The sequence below is a fragment of the Charadrius vociferus genome, unplaced genomic scaffold, assembly GCF_000708025.1.
Source record: "Charadrius vociferus isolate BGI_N301 unplaced genomic scaffold, ASM70802v2 scaffold209, whole genome shotgun sequence".
In the NCBI taxonomy this organism is placed as follows: domain Eukaryota; kingdom Metazoa; phylum Chordata; class Aves; order Charadriiformes; family Charadriidae; genus Charadrius; species Charadrius vociferus.
Window position 1 is genome coordinate 1,497,383 of NW_009660387.1, and position 17,617 is coordinate 1,514,999.

General features: G+C 36.7%; 1 protein-coding gene across 1 annotated transcript in view; it reads left to right on the top strand.

Moving 5' to 3' along the window:
• The window catches only part of KDM6A (lysine (K)-specific demethylase 6A), a 127,594-nt gene that overhangs the window by 91,272 nt on the left and 18,705 nt on the right, over positions 1 to 17,617 (top strand). The window contains 3 exon segments of the mRNA XM_009893288.1: positions 13,691 to 13,820; positions 15,367 to 15,472; positions 16,214 to 16,419. Coding sequence (XP_009891590.1) covers positions 13,691 to 13,820; positions 15,367 to 15,472; positions 16,214 to 16,419 — 442 coding nt within the window.

Genomic DNA, 17,617 nt, shown 5'->3' on the forward strand with positions numbered 1-17,617 from the left:
ACGCTCCTCATTTCCTTTTCAAAACCTTTAGATTTGAGAGATAGATTTGAGACATAGACTCTATCTACTATAGAGAATATAGTTCAAAAGTCCATTTTAAAACTGTAAAAAAGTTTTTGCTCACTGCATCTAATGGTGACATCAGTGTGTTTTTATTTCTAGCATTTACATGTTTTCTTATAGAAGAAAGACGTCTGAAATAGGGACCTGATATCAGTAAATGACAGATAAATTTCTTGCTTCAAAACATGTATCCTTTTCATAGGATTTAAGGCTCAATTTCTATAAGGAGTTTTGATACAGCTCCTACAACAGGAAAATCAGTTGTTTGGATTTTTTTTTCTTTTACTCACCGACCAGTTGTCTTTTATACACATAGTTTATAGGTATAATACAAGCATTTCTCCTTAGATAAGAAACAACAGCAGCAATGTAGATGTTGGAAAATATGAATGTTAAAAAAAAAAAAAAAAAACAACAACAAACTGAAAAACAATCATGTCTGGTGCTGGTATTAAGCTCTTAAATTTTTTTTTTTCTTGATACAAGTAAGTCCTGCAGATTTGGTCTGTCATTACAAATCAGTGTTCTCATTGTAAAACTCATAAATAATCACAGAATAGTTGAGGTGGGAGGTCCAGGAAGTGATTTCTGGAGATCATCTAATCAAACCTCTCAGCCCACCGCAAGGCCAACTACAGCAAGTTGCTCAGGACCATAGCCAGCCAGGTTTTGAATACTTCCAAGGATGGAGACTCCACAACCTGCCTGGACAAGCTGTTCCAGTGTTTGATCACCCCTAACGTAAAAACATTTGTTTTCTTATGTGCTGGTGCATGGAGTTATTCTTCCCCTGGTGCAGGACTTGGCATTTCCCTTTGCTGAAATTGAAGAGATTCCTGTTGGCCCGTTTCTCCCTCCTGTTGGTGTTGCTCTGAGTGGTCGTACAGCCATCTATCTGGTGTATCAGCTTGTCCCTCCAGTTCTGTACCAGAGATGGCTCTTCTGACAATGGTGCTTTCAGTACCTATAGCTCAATTATAGGAACTGCTTGTGTGGTGGATTGTGCTTTAAAAATGCAGCCTTTCAGCTAGTTGTAAGTCTGTCACATTACTAGTTTTGACTCTTCAGAGGTATAAGTCTTGGTTCATCTTATATTCCAGTTGATTAGCAGGTATGTTACTGTCATTGTTTGTCTTTAGTCAGTAAGCTTGAATCGTGTTAGATCGGTTGCATAGTGGATTAAGGCAAAAAGTGAGGCCAGATGCTAGGAAACCTGGCAATGACTACAGTGTGATTGTGCGAATTGCATGGTGTTTTCCCTGGTGTCTTCATTGCTAGGAATACAGGACGGCACAGAGTGTGGAAGGCTAGGTTCTAGAAGTTTCAGGTAATTCTTCTTAGCAGTGACTTCTGGCAAAGATGTTACACTGTAAGCTGCAGTGGTATAGATACAGTGATACAGTGGTATAGAAATGCAGCAAATTTAGCCAGCTGTGCAATAGCCAGTGGCATGTGGCAGAGGAGGATGGTGGACTGAAGACAATAATATCTTAAACTGCTGCAGCTAAATCTGCCAGAGTTCATCTCTGACACATAAGTCCCATCTTCTTGATAGGCATGTTGGTACTAGAATGATTAGGCTCGTTTTATATCCACCTAGTCAGCTTAAATGCATTCCCTTAACACTTCTGCTGGGTCCTAGGTCTGTCTTACTAAAAAGCAGTGTAGCAGAAACACCAGGCTCCAAGCCTTGACATTTCTATGTGCTGCTTAGCTATTTATTTCTTATCTCAGTGTTGTTAAATCACCAAAAATGGCAGGTAAATTCCTCCCTCTTTATAAAGAAAAATAAATGGTGTGACAATGGCGTAGCTGTCAGAGGGTAGGAACCTCCAGCAGAAAGAGTGCTGGGATCTGATGGTTATATGCAGCAAGTACATTTTCAGTCTCTTTCAAATCCAACTCTTCCATTAGATACAGGCTCTAACAATAAAAAGGATAATTTCATAGACTCCCCTGCATCAAGGAAAGATGTATTTTGCTACAGTAGTAATAATGTTTTTTTCTAAGACTTGATTATTCTGCAACCCTCTGAGACTTTCCTCCCCTCACACCACTTACAAGCCCTATATTTAGACATCCTGCACAATAGCAGAGCTCTGCATATAGTGTTGCTCTTATTATTGCACTGTGCTGTGTCATCACTGAACAAATTTTATCGTCAGAGTGAAACCCTTAGGCATCTTAAAGTATTGTAGGAGTTTTTCATGGACAATGTTACAAGTGCCGACACTTAAAATATATGTGATAACAATGGTTAAGTATTTCAGTGCTGGCTTAATTTTCCATTAAAGCTGGCAGCAATACTTCCAATTTTGCCTTTATTTAAAAGGGTAAAGGTTGCTTTACGAAGCTTTGGAGTGTATAGGTACTTCGGAGTGCCTGTGGAGTGTGAATGTGCTGGCAGGCTAAATATGATGTGTTAGTTATGTAGACAAGTTTGAGACATTCAGTCACCTCTCCTCAGAAATAGCTTGATGTTGTTATATGCTGAAACTTTATCTACATGGGAAAGCCAGTTAACTGTAAACTCTATGTTTACTGTATGTAACTGTCCGGCATTAATGCACCATGTTATCAGTCTTAATATACATTAAACAAAGACAGTTTATTCCATCGCAAGTGGAGTGAACTCCACTAAACACAGTTTAGACAAAACTTTTCAAAAGCAATTAATTATCCTTCAAAGGTAGGGTGAGCTCATGCTTACATGTGCCAACAGGGAGCCTGCCAGTGGTCAATGTCAGCTTTGCAAATTCACACGTCGTGCTTAGTGCTCTCAGCCTTCCCAATGTAGACTATCTCAAAGTCCTTATATTTTCTAGGTAGTTTTTGGAGAAATTTGCCTTCTTTCTCAAAATAATTTTATTTGAAATCCAAACTTGCTGAGAAATTGAAATCACTGTTTAGAGCACTATAATTTCTGTATCCATGTCTTACAGTTGTCACAATTTGTGAAAAAGTTACATAAGACGCATTTGAAGTTCACGGAACTTTATTTTTCTGGTGTCAGAATGTTTGTTGGCATTTTTACCATCTCAATATATTTTACTCCAAAATGTTTTATTTGGGATTATGTAGCAAATGTGGTGCTTTTGAGCATTACCTTTTTTGATGTTAAAAAAAAGTGATAAAAGCATGTTTATGTCCCTCTTTCACTGCACCCACATAAAGCAGTTAAATGCAAAAAAGTTGTGTCTGTTACTGTGATTGAGAGTTACTAGTTTCTAATGTAGTGGGATTTGATGACTAATACTGATCATGGTATAGTGGTCTGTAGGTATCTGTTAGATAAATTTCCTAGAAGAGGAAAAAACCTGTGAGCTTATTTTGTCATGTTTCAAATATTAAGTCTTATATCGTAATGTTCATTTTCAAGTGAAGTTTCTACACCTATTACATTCATGAAAATGAAGACTTTAACAGCTTTTTTTTAATTGGGACCATGTATGTGTTCTTGCTAGTAGAATTATAAAAATAGTTTTGATGTCTGGTGTTAGGATGAGTGCATTGCAAATACACATAAAAGAAATTGTGATAGACTTGAACTTCTTTCTTGAAGTTTAGCTGATCTGTGTCTTCCAGATTTGCTTAGCAGAAATTTGCATGCAGCTTTCTTGGGAGAGTAATGGGAAGTGTATTCCTCTATGTTGCATTTTGATTGTTTTAGTACGCTGTTATCAAGTTCTGCATAGGTGAGATCTGCAGTTTATGTTCAGTAGTAAAACACTGTGCATTTTTACTACAGAAATCCTAAAGCAGCTTTTAATACAAGTCTTTATTTTTGTGCTCATTGATAGCGGTAGTATTTCTAGTGATGCTTAATTTATAAAATAAAGGGAGGTACAAAGGTATTTGTCTTTTTTTTTTTCCTACTTTAAAAACTGTGCCTTCATCATAGCGAAACAAATGTAAAAAGCTTTGTTGTGAGTGACACACGAGTGTCTGCAGGGACTTTTCTAAGCAGATGTAAACTCTGGGGCAGGCAGGTGTAAGGCTGCTCCTCCTGTGCTTGGAGCTGGAGAGCGGATGCGGAGGTGCCAGGGTGTAGCTCGCTCTCGCGCAGGCTCCAGCAGGCTTTTTGGCGAGTCACAGGCATGGCTGAGCACTGCTGAGTGCTGGCTACGGAGTTCCTAGCTGCACCTACTCTAAAGAGAGGCAGAGCAAATCTGCTTGCCAAGGACTGTAGACGGACTTCAACTTGAACTTGTGAATTTAGTGCAGAAGGGCCGAGTTTTAAGCGCAGCCAGAACCTATAAATCCTTGTCATGACCTGCATGTCAAGTTTACTTTTCGCTTGGCCAGGTACTGCCACTGTGCTTTCTTTAACTCGCTCACTGGGATGATACCAAGTTCTGCTTTAAATTGTATGTATAAGTTCCTAACTGCGTTCAGGGACCCTAATTGTGAAATATTGACCCTTTAAAATGTACTTCCTAATGTGGTGATCAGGTCTCTTGTCTTTTTCTACTGTGCTTCACTTGGGTTCATATAGTCGTTATTTTTTCCCAGGCTCATGTAATCCTAATTTTTCAAGGGAGGTAAGCTAATATTGCCCCATGTAGTTTGCAGACAGCTCAAAAAGTGTTAGATGTGCCTTTTACTTTCTTTCATATTGAGTAGAGATTGAGAACTCCCTCTTCAGCCTGTCTGCACCTTAATTCAGCAAGGCAAAGGACTTCGAAGCTGGATAATAAAGAAGGATGAGCAATGGGAAAAGTGGAGGAGAGACTTGATTTTTTTAGCAACTTGGAGGTCAAGAAATGCTTTGGTCTATGCTATGACTACTTTCACAAAGTTTAGATACAGGGTCTCTCCTACTCAAACTGTGCTTGCTGGAAAGCAATATCTCTTCTAATAATACCATGAGATTCTGAGAAATTTTGTGGTCCTGCCAACAAGGTAACAATTGCAACATTTTTAGGGTAAACCTAAAGCGTAAAGGCAGACAGACAGACAATTTCCCATACATGAAAATTCTGTTGTGCCCATTATTACTGTTCCTGACTTGTGCTAGAGCTGGTTACCTGTTAGGGAAAAGGTCCTGTCTACATGTTTTTTTAATACTAATAGAAATAATAACCTATATGATATGACCACTATATAATATATTAGTAGGCTTATTTTCTTACCATACTTGTATGTCTTGCATTTTACATACATAAATTTAAGGACAAGGCCATCCAAGCCATGTACTAACGATGATAAGCCCTTGCTTTGTTTTAAAATGTGTAAAGTTTGAAGGTGTGCATACATGCACGTGATGGCTCAGGAGCAGAGCTCTGGGGAGAAATCCTTATTATAGATACTGTGTGCATGATTGACAAAGGGAAAAATGTCTAAAGGGAGAATACTGAAAGACATTCTGCTGCAAACCCTGCTTATTTGCGAAATAAGTCAACCTTTAATACATAGTAGAATAGAATATGTTTATATACTAATATATCAGCTGCTAGGAACTTCAATGCTGCATGTTAATTTTTATATTAATACAGTATCAGGTAATGCAAAAACAAAGAATTGAAAGTACTTCCCATAGTACTGATTACATTTGGGTGCTATCTCTGTAAGTGGTATGTTAAGGTACAAAAGTAAATTTCTGACCAAAAATGTTGATCTTTAGAACTGCTGTAAAAATTGCAGAAAAGCTATCCACAATAGAAAACTGAAAATAATTATTTGATTTTTTTTTTCTTCTTAAAATACCAAACAAGCAAACCCTCAAACACCTCTGCTAGAATAAACTTCATGCACAGGGAGAGGGGAGTTGTCCTGTAGTGTTAGATTTCATATATTGGAGCAACACTAATTTGGGCCTTATTAATATTTGCCAGTTGTTACATATATACCCTTATTTCATTTGATATGTTCAGAAAGATACTCTGGCTTCATCTCTCATGTGGACTATTATATTCTGTTATCTTCTGGTATGTTCTTCTTGCTATCTGACAATACTTGATACAATGTGTTGCCCTATTGTCCTGATGGTATTCTCTAGGGATGTTGGCAGGTAGAAACAGGTGGATTTGACTTTCTTTTTTCATAGCTGGAGCTCTAGATTAATCATTTTTATTTTCCTCCTCATTATTCTGCATTTGACTTTGTTTACTATATGCTTACTTCAAAACCAGAGTGTTTGTTATTTGTAAGTCACATTGAAATTCCTCAGAAGTCTAATTGTTAAATAATCATTTTTCCAAATGCTTACAGGTTTAAAAAAAAAATCTTGTCTAATAGAAGCCTTTTTTTTTACATCTTTTAGATCCTACAGGTTTATTTGTGCTTAGAGCACCAAAGGCTTGAAATTATTAGCAGTTTGGGATTAAGTAATGCACAAGAGTTGATTTACAATGATACTATAATTGACTTACTACATGATAGTGAACTGTAATATAACGAAGTTCCTCATCTCAAAGGAGGGATTGTATCAGGAAGCAACATGGTAATACTAAGCACCAAAAACTGACATCCTTGTTAATGTTGCCAGGATTTAGCTTGTTGCTTAAGAGCAAAGGAACATCAGAGATGGAAGTTTGGGTTTTTTTAAGGTAAAAGTTAGAAAAAATAGAAAAGGGGTTGAGAAATCATGCACTACAATAAAGTAAAAATGGAAGTAGTCAGGCAAAAATAAATGCTGGGGGTTGTAATTTTGCTTTATGTAAACAAGTGTCGTCTTAATAAAAGCTGCTCAAGTCAAGCCATTAGGTGAAAGGAGAAGCTTTGTATCATTAAATGCAAAACACATGCCAAATAGAAAACTCCATTTGATTCTTTTTTTTGTTTTATGTGAATAGGTTGTTTGGTAAATGTTTTGGTTTGCCAAAGACTAAAGTGAGCGCTTAAGTAGGGCAAGATCATTGCAGAGGCTGAAAAGTTTCTTTATATCCATCTTCCTCCGTGAGAATGTTGAGGCAATATTTAACAGAGACCTATTCTATTCATGCGGTGAAATAAGGTTGTTTAAGGAGTCTGAGAAGGGGTCAAACAGAAGGTGCTGGCAGAGCAATTGATACCTCTACAAGGAGCTTCTCTTGAAGGGCTAGACAATGTTCACTGAAAAGCTACAAGGAATTTAGAAATGCAGTAGTTGAGCTATTGACTAAAATATGCAAATCTCATTAAGATGCTGTTCTGGAGAACAGTAGGGTAACAAATACGCTCATCTTGTTAAACTGCTGTTGGAGTTTACAGATAAAAGAAAATTGAGGAGGTGATTCTGGTAAGTGTAAGTGTGATTTGGTTAGTCTTCCCTACCAGTAAAAGTGATTGCAATAGTAAATTTTAAGGTGGATATAAAACAAATAAATTATTATGTTTGGTAAACTGTCGACATAGTAAACTAAATTTCTTTAAGCCTCTGAGCAAAATAACAGATAAAAGAGTGTACTATTAAATTAATTATCCTTCCTTGGATTCCTAGAGAAAATCCCCTGTTGAGATCATTTAAAAAAAAAAAAAAAAAAGTAATTTTGAGAGTAAGTAAAAAGCGTGTGATTAAAAGAAAATATGCTACGAATAACTCCTCCACATTTGTTATTAGAAAAGCCGATTCTTAATACGTGGGGGGAAAAAAAGTGTGCCGCTTTGTCTAGGTGTGTATCAGGTCTCCTTACAAAGACTTATCAAAAGCCCTGTGAGAAATGAAGACTGTTATCAAAAGCCCGGTAAGAAATGTAAGTATCTTTTTCCCTGTGAGCAGTCCTGAGAGGAGAATTATTGAAACATTATCACTAGAATTGAGATTTAACACTCGAGCTCTTTATTTCTTCTAAATTGAAACCAGCTGATTTCTAGCTCTGTGTTTCAGCTAGTGCATGTAGTTAACATCCTGGAGGAGTGATGTTAAAAATCCAGTATCCGTCACAGTTAAGAGGGTCCATCACTTGACCTCATGTTGGTCTCAGAAAGGGCAAGTCCTTCCTTTAAGCAGTGTAGAGCAGTTCCTGAGTTGACTTGTTTTGTTTCTCATAAAAGAAATAAGAAATAGCTTGGTTATTTTTTATCATTATTTATTAAAGCTTGTTCACAGCTTTGAAAGAACAGGCAAAGCTCCAAATAAAACTTTTGTTTGATCATGACTTAGAGAATTCCACGCAAAAGGTCCTCAAACAATTCTAAAGAGCCAAGCTGGCTAACTGGGCAACTCCGTGTCAGCTGAAAGTTGCTGTTGTCATTTTTAATGGTGATATATGGAGAAGACTAGTTTGAAAACTAAGGCATTTCTGAACTTGAAAGCTTTAGCAATGTGGCTGAATTGCGGAAGGCAAATGAGAGATGTAGGCTTGATGGTAATGCGTATTTAAAAGGGGCTAACATGCCTTCTTATGGTTCTATTTGCTTGGTGTGCAAAGAGGAAGAGTAGAGAGCAATCCAATGAGAACAGAAAGTGACAGGAGACCAGGAGAGATCAGCTGCCTCTCAAGGGACCTTGCAAAATGATAAAAGTACAGGCAGCAAACAGAAGATGGTTTGGGCTAAACAGTCTAACGGCCGGCATGTCCACAAGCATAGGAAAAAAGCTTCATGAGGAGGAGTGGGAAAAGCAGTGCAGGGGCTAAGTGGACAGACATCTCCTTGCTTAGTGGGCTCTGTGGTGAAGGCTGGGGCAGAAGCAAACTTGGGCTTTCTGACGGTGCTGCTCCCTGGCAATTAAGCCTGCTTTGTGATGTCGATTAGTGAGTCATTGGTTTGGGAGCTCTGCAATCGAGAGGCAAAGAGCCTTAATCTCTGTGAGGGGAAATACTTTGCGGAGAAAGGAGCTGGATTAAGTTTGTGTTTTGTTCCTAAAAGCAATTCTTGTTTTATTGGGAGATTTCTTTGTCTGTAAGAAAAGGAGTTTTTTGGCTCGAAGGCAAAATTGTTCAGTTGCTCTAGAGGCACGTTACTTCTGCAAGTCAACTAACTTTACCGTAGCAAAAGTTTTAAGAATAAAATGTGAAATATTGTGATTTCACAAGCTTAACCCTGCTTAGAGTAAGACATTCTGTTTTGTTTCAAAAGGCAAATAAAGAAATCTGCAGATGGGAAGCAGAAATATCTGAGAGTAAAAAAACATAGGAAAGATTTATAGTTTAAGGGGAAGGCAAGCGTATGAAGAAGTTTGGTACCACTTGTTACAATGATTTTCTTGCATAAGTCATTAATGTGATTCTGTTTTTCTTATAGCCTAAGAACAAGACGATAAGCAAATGAAATATAAAGAAAAGTTGTAAAAGTCATTAAGAAAAGAAAAAAAGGAACATTACTTTGTACGTAACATATAATTAACCTATGAAATCACTGCCAACCTATACTATTAAAGTCAAAACCAGAACAGAACTCAGAAATTATTAGAAATACATTTCCATAATGAGAAAATCCACAATTCTATTGGAGGATTTTTTGTAGGTTTAAAAAGAAAGATCTCTGGGAATATTGCCAGCTCGTACCCGGTTGTGAAAGACTTGGGTGGAGGATTGCATGATAAACAGGTTGTATAATTAACTGGCATTACTTGCATTTAAGTATAATGCAAGCTTGACTTGACTTCTTTATATTCCCTTTTGAGAGCGCATCTCTCTCTCCCTACCAGCTATAGAAGGAGCTTGGGGAGGTGCGCCTCAGAGAGGCCAAGTTAGGCATTGTGAGTAACCACCTCCTTCCCAGAGTGATGGGTCTTGACAGCCATTTTTCTGTGTTTCTATAATAACTTGGAATATGAAAGCAATTAATTGTATCCATTAATTGTTAAGAAAGGCTGGGTATTTCTGTTTTGAATCAGGACTGGGTCAAGTAAATACTTTGTATCACAGTGCTTCAACTGATTCCTTCTGCAAGCACATTTTTAAAATGTTTTTAAGTGTTTTGTTCATTCTTCTTTGTAGATTAATTCTGGTAGAGTATCACATAAATCCACAGTTCCTCATATTCATGTTAAACGTGGGGAGAGAGGATGTTGATTTTGTTCTTCAGAATAACTGTGATCTCTTGAGAGGTAAAACCTTATTAATTCTCGTGCAGCTAGTCCTCAGATAATAACTCACTTAAACAGACTGACTTCCCAACAACAATAACTACTTAAGTGCAAATGATTGTAACTTAGTCTGTTTTGGCCTCCAATGTGTACCTAAAATCCAAAAGCGTAGACAACTAGAAATTAGTTTCATTCTCGTAAAAACTTTTCATTATTATCAACAAGTCGCAATCTCCCAATTAAAAACAAAAAGGGAAAATATTTTTTAAAGCACGGAAGCTAAGAGTTCAAGAAAACTCAGAAATTATGTTTGGAAGAGGAAAACTATAGCCAAGAATGAAAAAGAAGAAACAAAAACACACTCATGCTTGATGACTACACAGAGCTATTAGAATAGTCAATAGAGGCAAGAGAGTTCAGTAAATATTTTTGTTACACGCTTGGGAAAAAGGCAGATACAATGTTCACATCGCAGGATGTACGATAACACAATCTCTGTTTTCACAAGAATCAATGAGAAGGTTAAACAGTAGTTATACTTAAATTTGGTATTTTTAAGTCAGAGGCCTGGATAACATACATCCATGAGCTCCGAAAGAGCAGGCCAGAGAATTGTTGTTTATCATTCATACAGAGAGTTTTTTTGATAGTTCTTGGAAAACAGAAAAAGTTCCAGAGAACTTGAAAACCACTATGGAACTGCTTTCTGAGAAGTAAACGTAATCCCTCAGTCTGACATTAGGGTTGAGCAAAATAAAAAAATTATTGAGGTGATTAATTTAATAAATTAGGATAGTAATTAATGGTAATGATTCCTGGTTTTTGGAAAGGAAGTTTTATCATGTTAATTTTAATATTCTTGATGTAGTTGAGAGTTTGTATAATAAACAATGGCTTTAAACTTGCATATCTTTTTTTATTCAACTAGGATGACGCAATGTAAATACAGTGCCTATGAAGTGTATAGCAACTGTATACCTGATAAGTTTCACATAATTGTAAATGTTTCAGTGATTTTGCCTTGGGATCAGGTTTTGGTCTAGTTTTATTTAGTTTTTGATAGTAAGAGAGGGCTCTGGCAGTGGAGTCTCTAAGGCTAGAGCAGCCGGAGTCCATCTTCCCATGGGGCAGGGACGTGCCAGCCGTATAACAAGCCGCTGGGTTCTCCATGCAGTGAAAATGGTAAACTCGAGGGAAGAATTGTGGTAGATGGATGAAGGCATCATCTCAGGCTAAGCCATCAGTCTTCATTTGTCAAGAAATCCCTAGATAATACTAAATTATTGTGTTAATATTTGCTAGAAGACAGACTGGAGAGTGAGTGCTATGTAATGAAGAGGAGAGTGACTGTTGCGACACAAACTGGGTCACACCTCTGCTTCTGGTGAACTCTGTTTTTGTACAGCCAGAGGGGAAGTTGTTCTCTGAGACTGAAGGCTGTAAACTGTTTTTAGAAGGTGTAGGAATGTATCCTAGAAAGCAGTAAGTACGTTTGGTGGTATCAGCTTAAAGTGCTGGATTTGTGAGATATCTCTGTTCATCTTGTACTGTCTGTTCTCTTGTGTATCACCTTTGCCTTTTCAGACCTGTAATTCTAAGAGTACAGGAGACTCTCCTTTGTCTCTTGTCCCCCTTCCCTGAAGACCCCACGTACCCTGGCTTTACTGAGCTTTCGCTGTGGTGGTTATCTTATTGTGACTACAGTAGCTTAAGACATGCTAGTTCTGAGCAATGTCCTTTTTTTCCTTCAGGTTCAGTCTTTCTCCTCTTTCTTGCCTCAGAAATTGCCTGAGAACTGTTTATCAATTCAAACTGAATTTTGTCATAGTTCTCTTTGATTTTTAAAACTACGCATTTGCTTTTCTTGGTTTTGTTTTTCAGTTCAGTAATGCAAAGATTATAGCTACTTCTAACACCTGCTATTCAGATTATAATTTCACTTTGTATCACTTTGCATAGATGCTCTGCATCTCAGATTGATGCAACCGTGATTGATAAATGTCTTTGGGTGATGGTAATTTTATATTGCCATGTTTTTTTCTGTGGGGTGCAGTAGGGGTTTTGCAAGAACTACATGAGGCATTAAGCATCGGTCAGTGAGGTTTTGCCAAGTTGGATGATGTCTAATCAAAGCTCCACATTGCTCTTTCGGTTTCTTTGAAGTTGCAATCTACTCTGGCATTAGACTCGCCTAGCACAAAGAATGAGCTGTGTTTGATATTTTGACAGGCGTGCTTTGGAGACAGTTGTTAAATATGTCTCTGTCTGTATTTCCCTGATCTTCTGACAGAGGAGAGCAATATATGAGTTAGAAAGCTGCCGTAAGTTCTGAACTGAATGACTGACTTTTTTGTCGTGATGAGCACCAGTTTCTCAGGATGCTCATCTTTGCTGCAGCCTGGGGTAGGTGAGACGTTTGCGCTTTTTCTTTAAAGTGTTTGTCATAACAGTCAGTCTGATGGGTTCTCAAGCCCCAAGTCCATCTTACTTATGGTTTGTGGTAACTTGATTTGAAGCAGTGCTGTCATGCCAGCATCCAGCTCTACGTTTCCCAGTGCGAGTATCACAGTTTCTGTGGTTTTGAGACAAACTCTATTGCTAGGAGTTTCATCTAATATGTCAGATGTGTTTTCTGCTGAAGACTGTTGTTACCAGAACAAGTTTTTTGTAACGGGTGAGTTTTATGAAGATACGTGACTAAATTATGCATTAGAAATATCCTGTTTTGTGGGGTGTTGAGAGGTGGTAACAACAGCTAGTGAATCAAGCGAGGCTGGAAGAAGGATTTGAATAGTGTTTAGTTTGAAGAATTTTGAAGTAGCTGAGTCATTTTTAACAACCCAAAATTTAAGTGATTAATAAATCTTAATTTAGTAATATTAATTAAATAAATACTTTCCTGGTGATAATCACTTGAAATTGAATATAGATTAGGCTCAGAATGCAGGTTTTTCAGGTCATTTATGATAGGACAAGTTAACACACATACGGTGGGTTATCCACATCTGGAAATCTCCAGAGAAAGGCTGCAAATATAACAAGCGAGGTTCTCACTCAGGTACAGGTACGGGTGTTGACACAGCAACTCACTCAGGGTAGGTCCTTTCCTCTGTTGCTCAAACAAATAAATTATGCCGCAGTGGCTTCTTCTGGCTTCAAAATGTGTGAATTGGAGAGGGGTAGGTGGTTGTTCAGTTTAGTGTTGGTAGTGTAGTTATAGTTGTTTTTAATGACTCATCATTTTTTTGGCTGAGGCATTGTCATTTTCTGACTGTGCTTTGCCACAGTGCTATGCACAGCATTACCGGACTGCACTATCTCAGCTGCTATGAATTGATCATCCTCCAGCCAGTGCCGACCTAATAAGGTTCTTCTCTATTTCTAGTTGAAACCTGCTTTCTCGGTTAAATTTTGCCAAATGAGTCATACTTGCTTTTATTTAAAATGACTGCATGTTTAACTAATAGTGGTGATGTTGCAGACTTGGCAGGCAATGTGGGAATTATTTTGAATTTTATCAAATTATACACTGAGAATTCTTGATTAAATATATGAGCTTTATTTGCATCTTGAATTACAGTTTCTCCTTATACATCATTATTTTGCAGAAGAGATGACACTAATATGTATTTATTTTGTCAAGCATTGACAGAGGCAGCTCTTCTTTCCTTTTAGGAATCTGGGTAAAAATGGCTTATCTAACAGTAGTATTCTATTGGATAAATGCCCACCTCCACGACCGCCGCCTCCACCATACCCTCCCTTGCCAAAGGACAAGCTGAATCCACCTACACCTAGTATTTATGTAAGTAAATCTAATGGTAGAAGTACATTGCTGAATGCCTTTTGTACTTGTTTGGATATCTGAATTACGTAATGTAATTATTTTACAGAAGCGCTATTCACAGCTGAATTCTAATTACAGTGCTCTCCGAACTATAAGCGAGAAAAATGCTAGCCTTATAGAAAATTTTGAGACTTAGTTTGACTCTTAAAGTACTTGTAAATTAAGAATTTCAGTAAACAAGGAAAAACAGCTTTCAGAAAAATTTTGTTGATTTTTTTTAATACTCAAAATATTGGCAGAATAAGCAAAACAGTTCATTAGATACAATGTACAGTATTTCAAATATGTATGTACATTCTTCGCGAGTGACAGTTTATGTATAAACTAGCAAGTAATTCAACTAAACTCTCCTAACAATCTGCTTCAAAATAGAGTAAAGAAAAAAGTAATAAAAGTTGAGGTGATGTTAAGAACAAAATGTCATTAGGAAAAGGCAGGCTGTAGTTACATAATATTTTCTTATGCAACCATTAACTCTTCTGTTCTGAAAATAAAGTTTCATAATAGGTTTAGAAGAGTCTGAGCTAATTCCTTAGTAATAGAAGAATGAATTATAGAATGTCCACTTCCTCGATAACAGAAGAATAAACTCTAGTATGTCCATAAAGCAGGTGTGAAAACATCAAGTTAGCTTTGCTCAGCCCAGCTTGGGGACCAGAAACAGTTGGCACTTTGGTGATACTACACAAGCGGTCTGCCTAAGAGCTAGATTAAGTTGGAAGCAATAGAGCTTCCAACTGTTATCAAAGTGTTGCATCTGGATTAATCTACCTTATTAAAAGTCCATCACAGTTTTGTTGAGTCCGTTACAAGGCTGGTAAGTCACCATGTCGCAGCACACTGTGTAGATGTGCTAGCGTGGGTCCCCATATTTGGGAACTCTGTATTATGTTTTGTTTATTGAAAGAGATGTCTTCAGCATTTTAAGACTCTCAACAATTTTTAAAAAAAGGAGACGGAAAAAAAAGAAAGAAAGAAAAAAAAGAAGACAGGAGGCTGTAGCATAAAATTGAGGTCACAGCTGCACAAAAGCATAAGAAAATCCAATCAACCTTTCTGGTTAACATGAGATATACTGTGAGAGTAGTCTTTTTAATTATACTGTTTCTTGTATACATTATCTGTAGAATTAGCTTTTTGACTTCTATAAAGAAAGTTAGTATATTATCTTGCTCTTCAGAGAATTCTGCAGGTTTAGAGAATGTACAAGGCTACTGTCAGATAAAGAAATAAACTGCAGGGAACCTGAGTTGCAAAAGCCAAAGCAACCTGGGAATAATTCGTGCCAAGAAATAAATTGCAGTAACAAATTAATTTCAGGAATGAACCTAGCTTTTAATATAGAAAAGGTTGTATGATGTTGCTGTTCATTCCCCACAGTTTAGGGAAATGGAGAACATTCCTGTCTTCTTTCTGATGTTCCTTTTTTTTATTATTCTTTCATATTTTACAAATAAGGAGTCTAACTTCATCTGACATTTAATATTCCATTATAATTTTACAGTTGGAAAATAAACGAGATGCTTTCTTTCCACCTTTACATCAATTTTGTACCAATCCAAACAACCCTGTTACTGTAATACGTGGCCTTGCTGGAGCTCTTAAATTAGGTGGGTATACTTTCTATAGGTTTTTTTCACTTTGGAAAAAAGATGTATCTGTTTAAAAAAGAAGTCTCTCAGTTCTTAAAACTGGGTGTTTTATTTCTGGAATAATGTATTGCTTGTGTGTTCCAAGTAATTAGGGTAATGTTTCGTTTCACAGTTTGCTACTATTTCTAATCTTGATCATCTCCAGAAAAATCCCCCCAAACCCAGCAGATTTTGTTGACCACAGAGAGGGGCGGAGCTATGGATATGGAAGCTTACAGATAGACTTTTTTCCTATGAAAACTATGACTATATGTCTCTGTGCTTAGATTTCATGATCTGTAATTTGACTGTATACAATATTTTGAACTCTATAGATAGAAAAATTGTCATTGCTGGTAGGAAATGCGTTCTGTGATGGAAGTGCATTCATAAAACTATAGTCTGAAAAATACTTTATTGATAATAAATTTAAATATTGGTTGCAGATTTGTTTACACAAGTCATGTAAAATGTTTCTTGGAATATAGTCCATACAGTAGCTGCCAAGTTTTTTCCACGCTTCTGTGTGCAGAAAAGCTTTTTGAGTGTTAATCACGAGTGTTAATTTTTAACCTTCAAGTGGGCTGTGTTATGAAGGCTAGGGGGGAAAATACGCTTTAGTTTACACCTATAGATAACTTAAAGTATTCATGTCTTCTTTTCTTGAAAATTTAAATTATGTTTTAACTGTCATTTATGAATTTTATTCCTATTTATTAGATCTAGGACTCTTCTCTACTAAGACATTGGTAGAAGCAAATAATGAACACATAGTAGAAGTGAGGACACAACTACTGCAGCCAGCAGATGAAAACTGGGACCCCACTGGAACAAAGAAAATCTGGCGTTGTGAAAGCAGTAGATCTCACACAACAATTGCTAAGTATGCACAGTACCAAGCCTCCTCATTCCAGGAGTCTTTAAGGGTAGGTCCATTGTTATTATTTAAGATATAATTTACAAACTGTATACTAATTGTGGAATCAATTAGTAATGGCTATTGAAAACAAATGGAAGCTGTTAAGGAAAAGGAGACATTTCCATTAACATGAAGGTAATTTTAGGTAAATTTATAAAATGCTTAATGTAAAACTTAATTTTCTTCATGTAAAACTGGCTATTACATACTGTAAAAGCTTGTTAGCTTTCATATAATAATGTCAAAATTCATATTAAAATATTTAGAACTTAAGATGCTTTTTTTAAACTTGTGTTGCTTCTAATTTCACATACTTTTTGAAATCAGATTTCTTTGTTCTTCATAGTATCCTGAATTAATTTGGTTGTGGCTTATTAGAAGTTCACACTTGTACTTGTCTTTCAGCACAACAGTTCAAAATATTAAAACAACTTTTTTTTCCAGAAAAGTGGCTGATGCTTTCCATATTTGTTATTGTTGGGTTCCAAACATAACAGTTTCTATTTAGTTCAGTTGTTGTTAGATATATGTGACAGAGTGAAGTTTTTGAAATGTTGTTTTATTGGTATTGCTTTTTAATATTTTTGCTGAAGTAGTGAGCACATCCTTGGAATTAGCTATGGGCACTCCTCAGAGGCTTACGTTATCTGCTGTTATGAAAAGATTAGGCTAAGGAGGAAATAAGACGAAAATATGTTCTTGACCAGTCGTTAATTAGGAAATAGGGAAAAAACAAATGTGAGGAATTGACTATTACAGTTTTTGCTGCTGTTACACAGAAACAGCAACGGTTTCAGTAAGAAAGGGAAGAGAAATTCTAAATTTAAACTTTGTGCATTAGCGGAAAGGATTAGAAAAGAAATTAATTGGTAGTTGAAGAATAGAGAAGGGAAGGTAGTCACAATATTTTGAGTGAGACTGATACAGGAGGAGGAAAACAAACAGGAATACCATTGGGAAGTGGAGAGCATGAAGTCATCAAGAGCTTGGGATATAAATGTGATTTTTCTTCCTGTGCAGTGGTAACAAATTCAAGTAGGATATCAGTTGAAGTTTTGTGATGCCCCTTGAACAATACAATGCAGCAGCACCGTATTCTTGTACATCATTCCAGAGGGGCTGGAGAACATTATATATGTCGTGTTCCAGTGAAGTACGTGTTCAATAATGTATGTAACTGATCACATACCAGCTGGTCAGCAGGA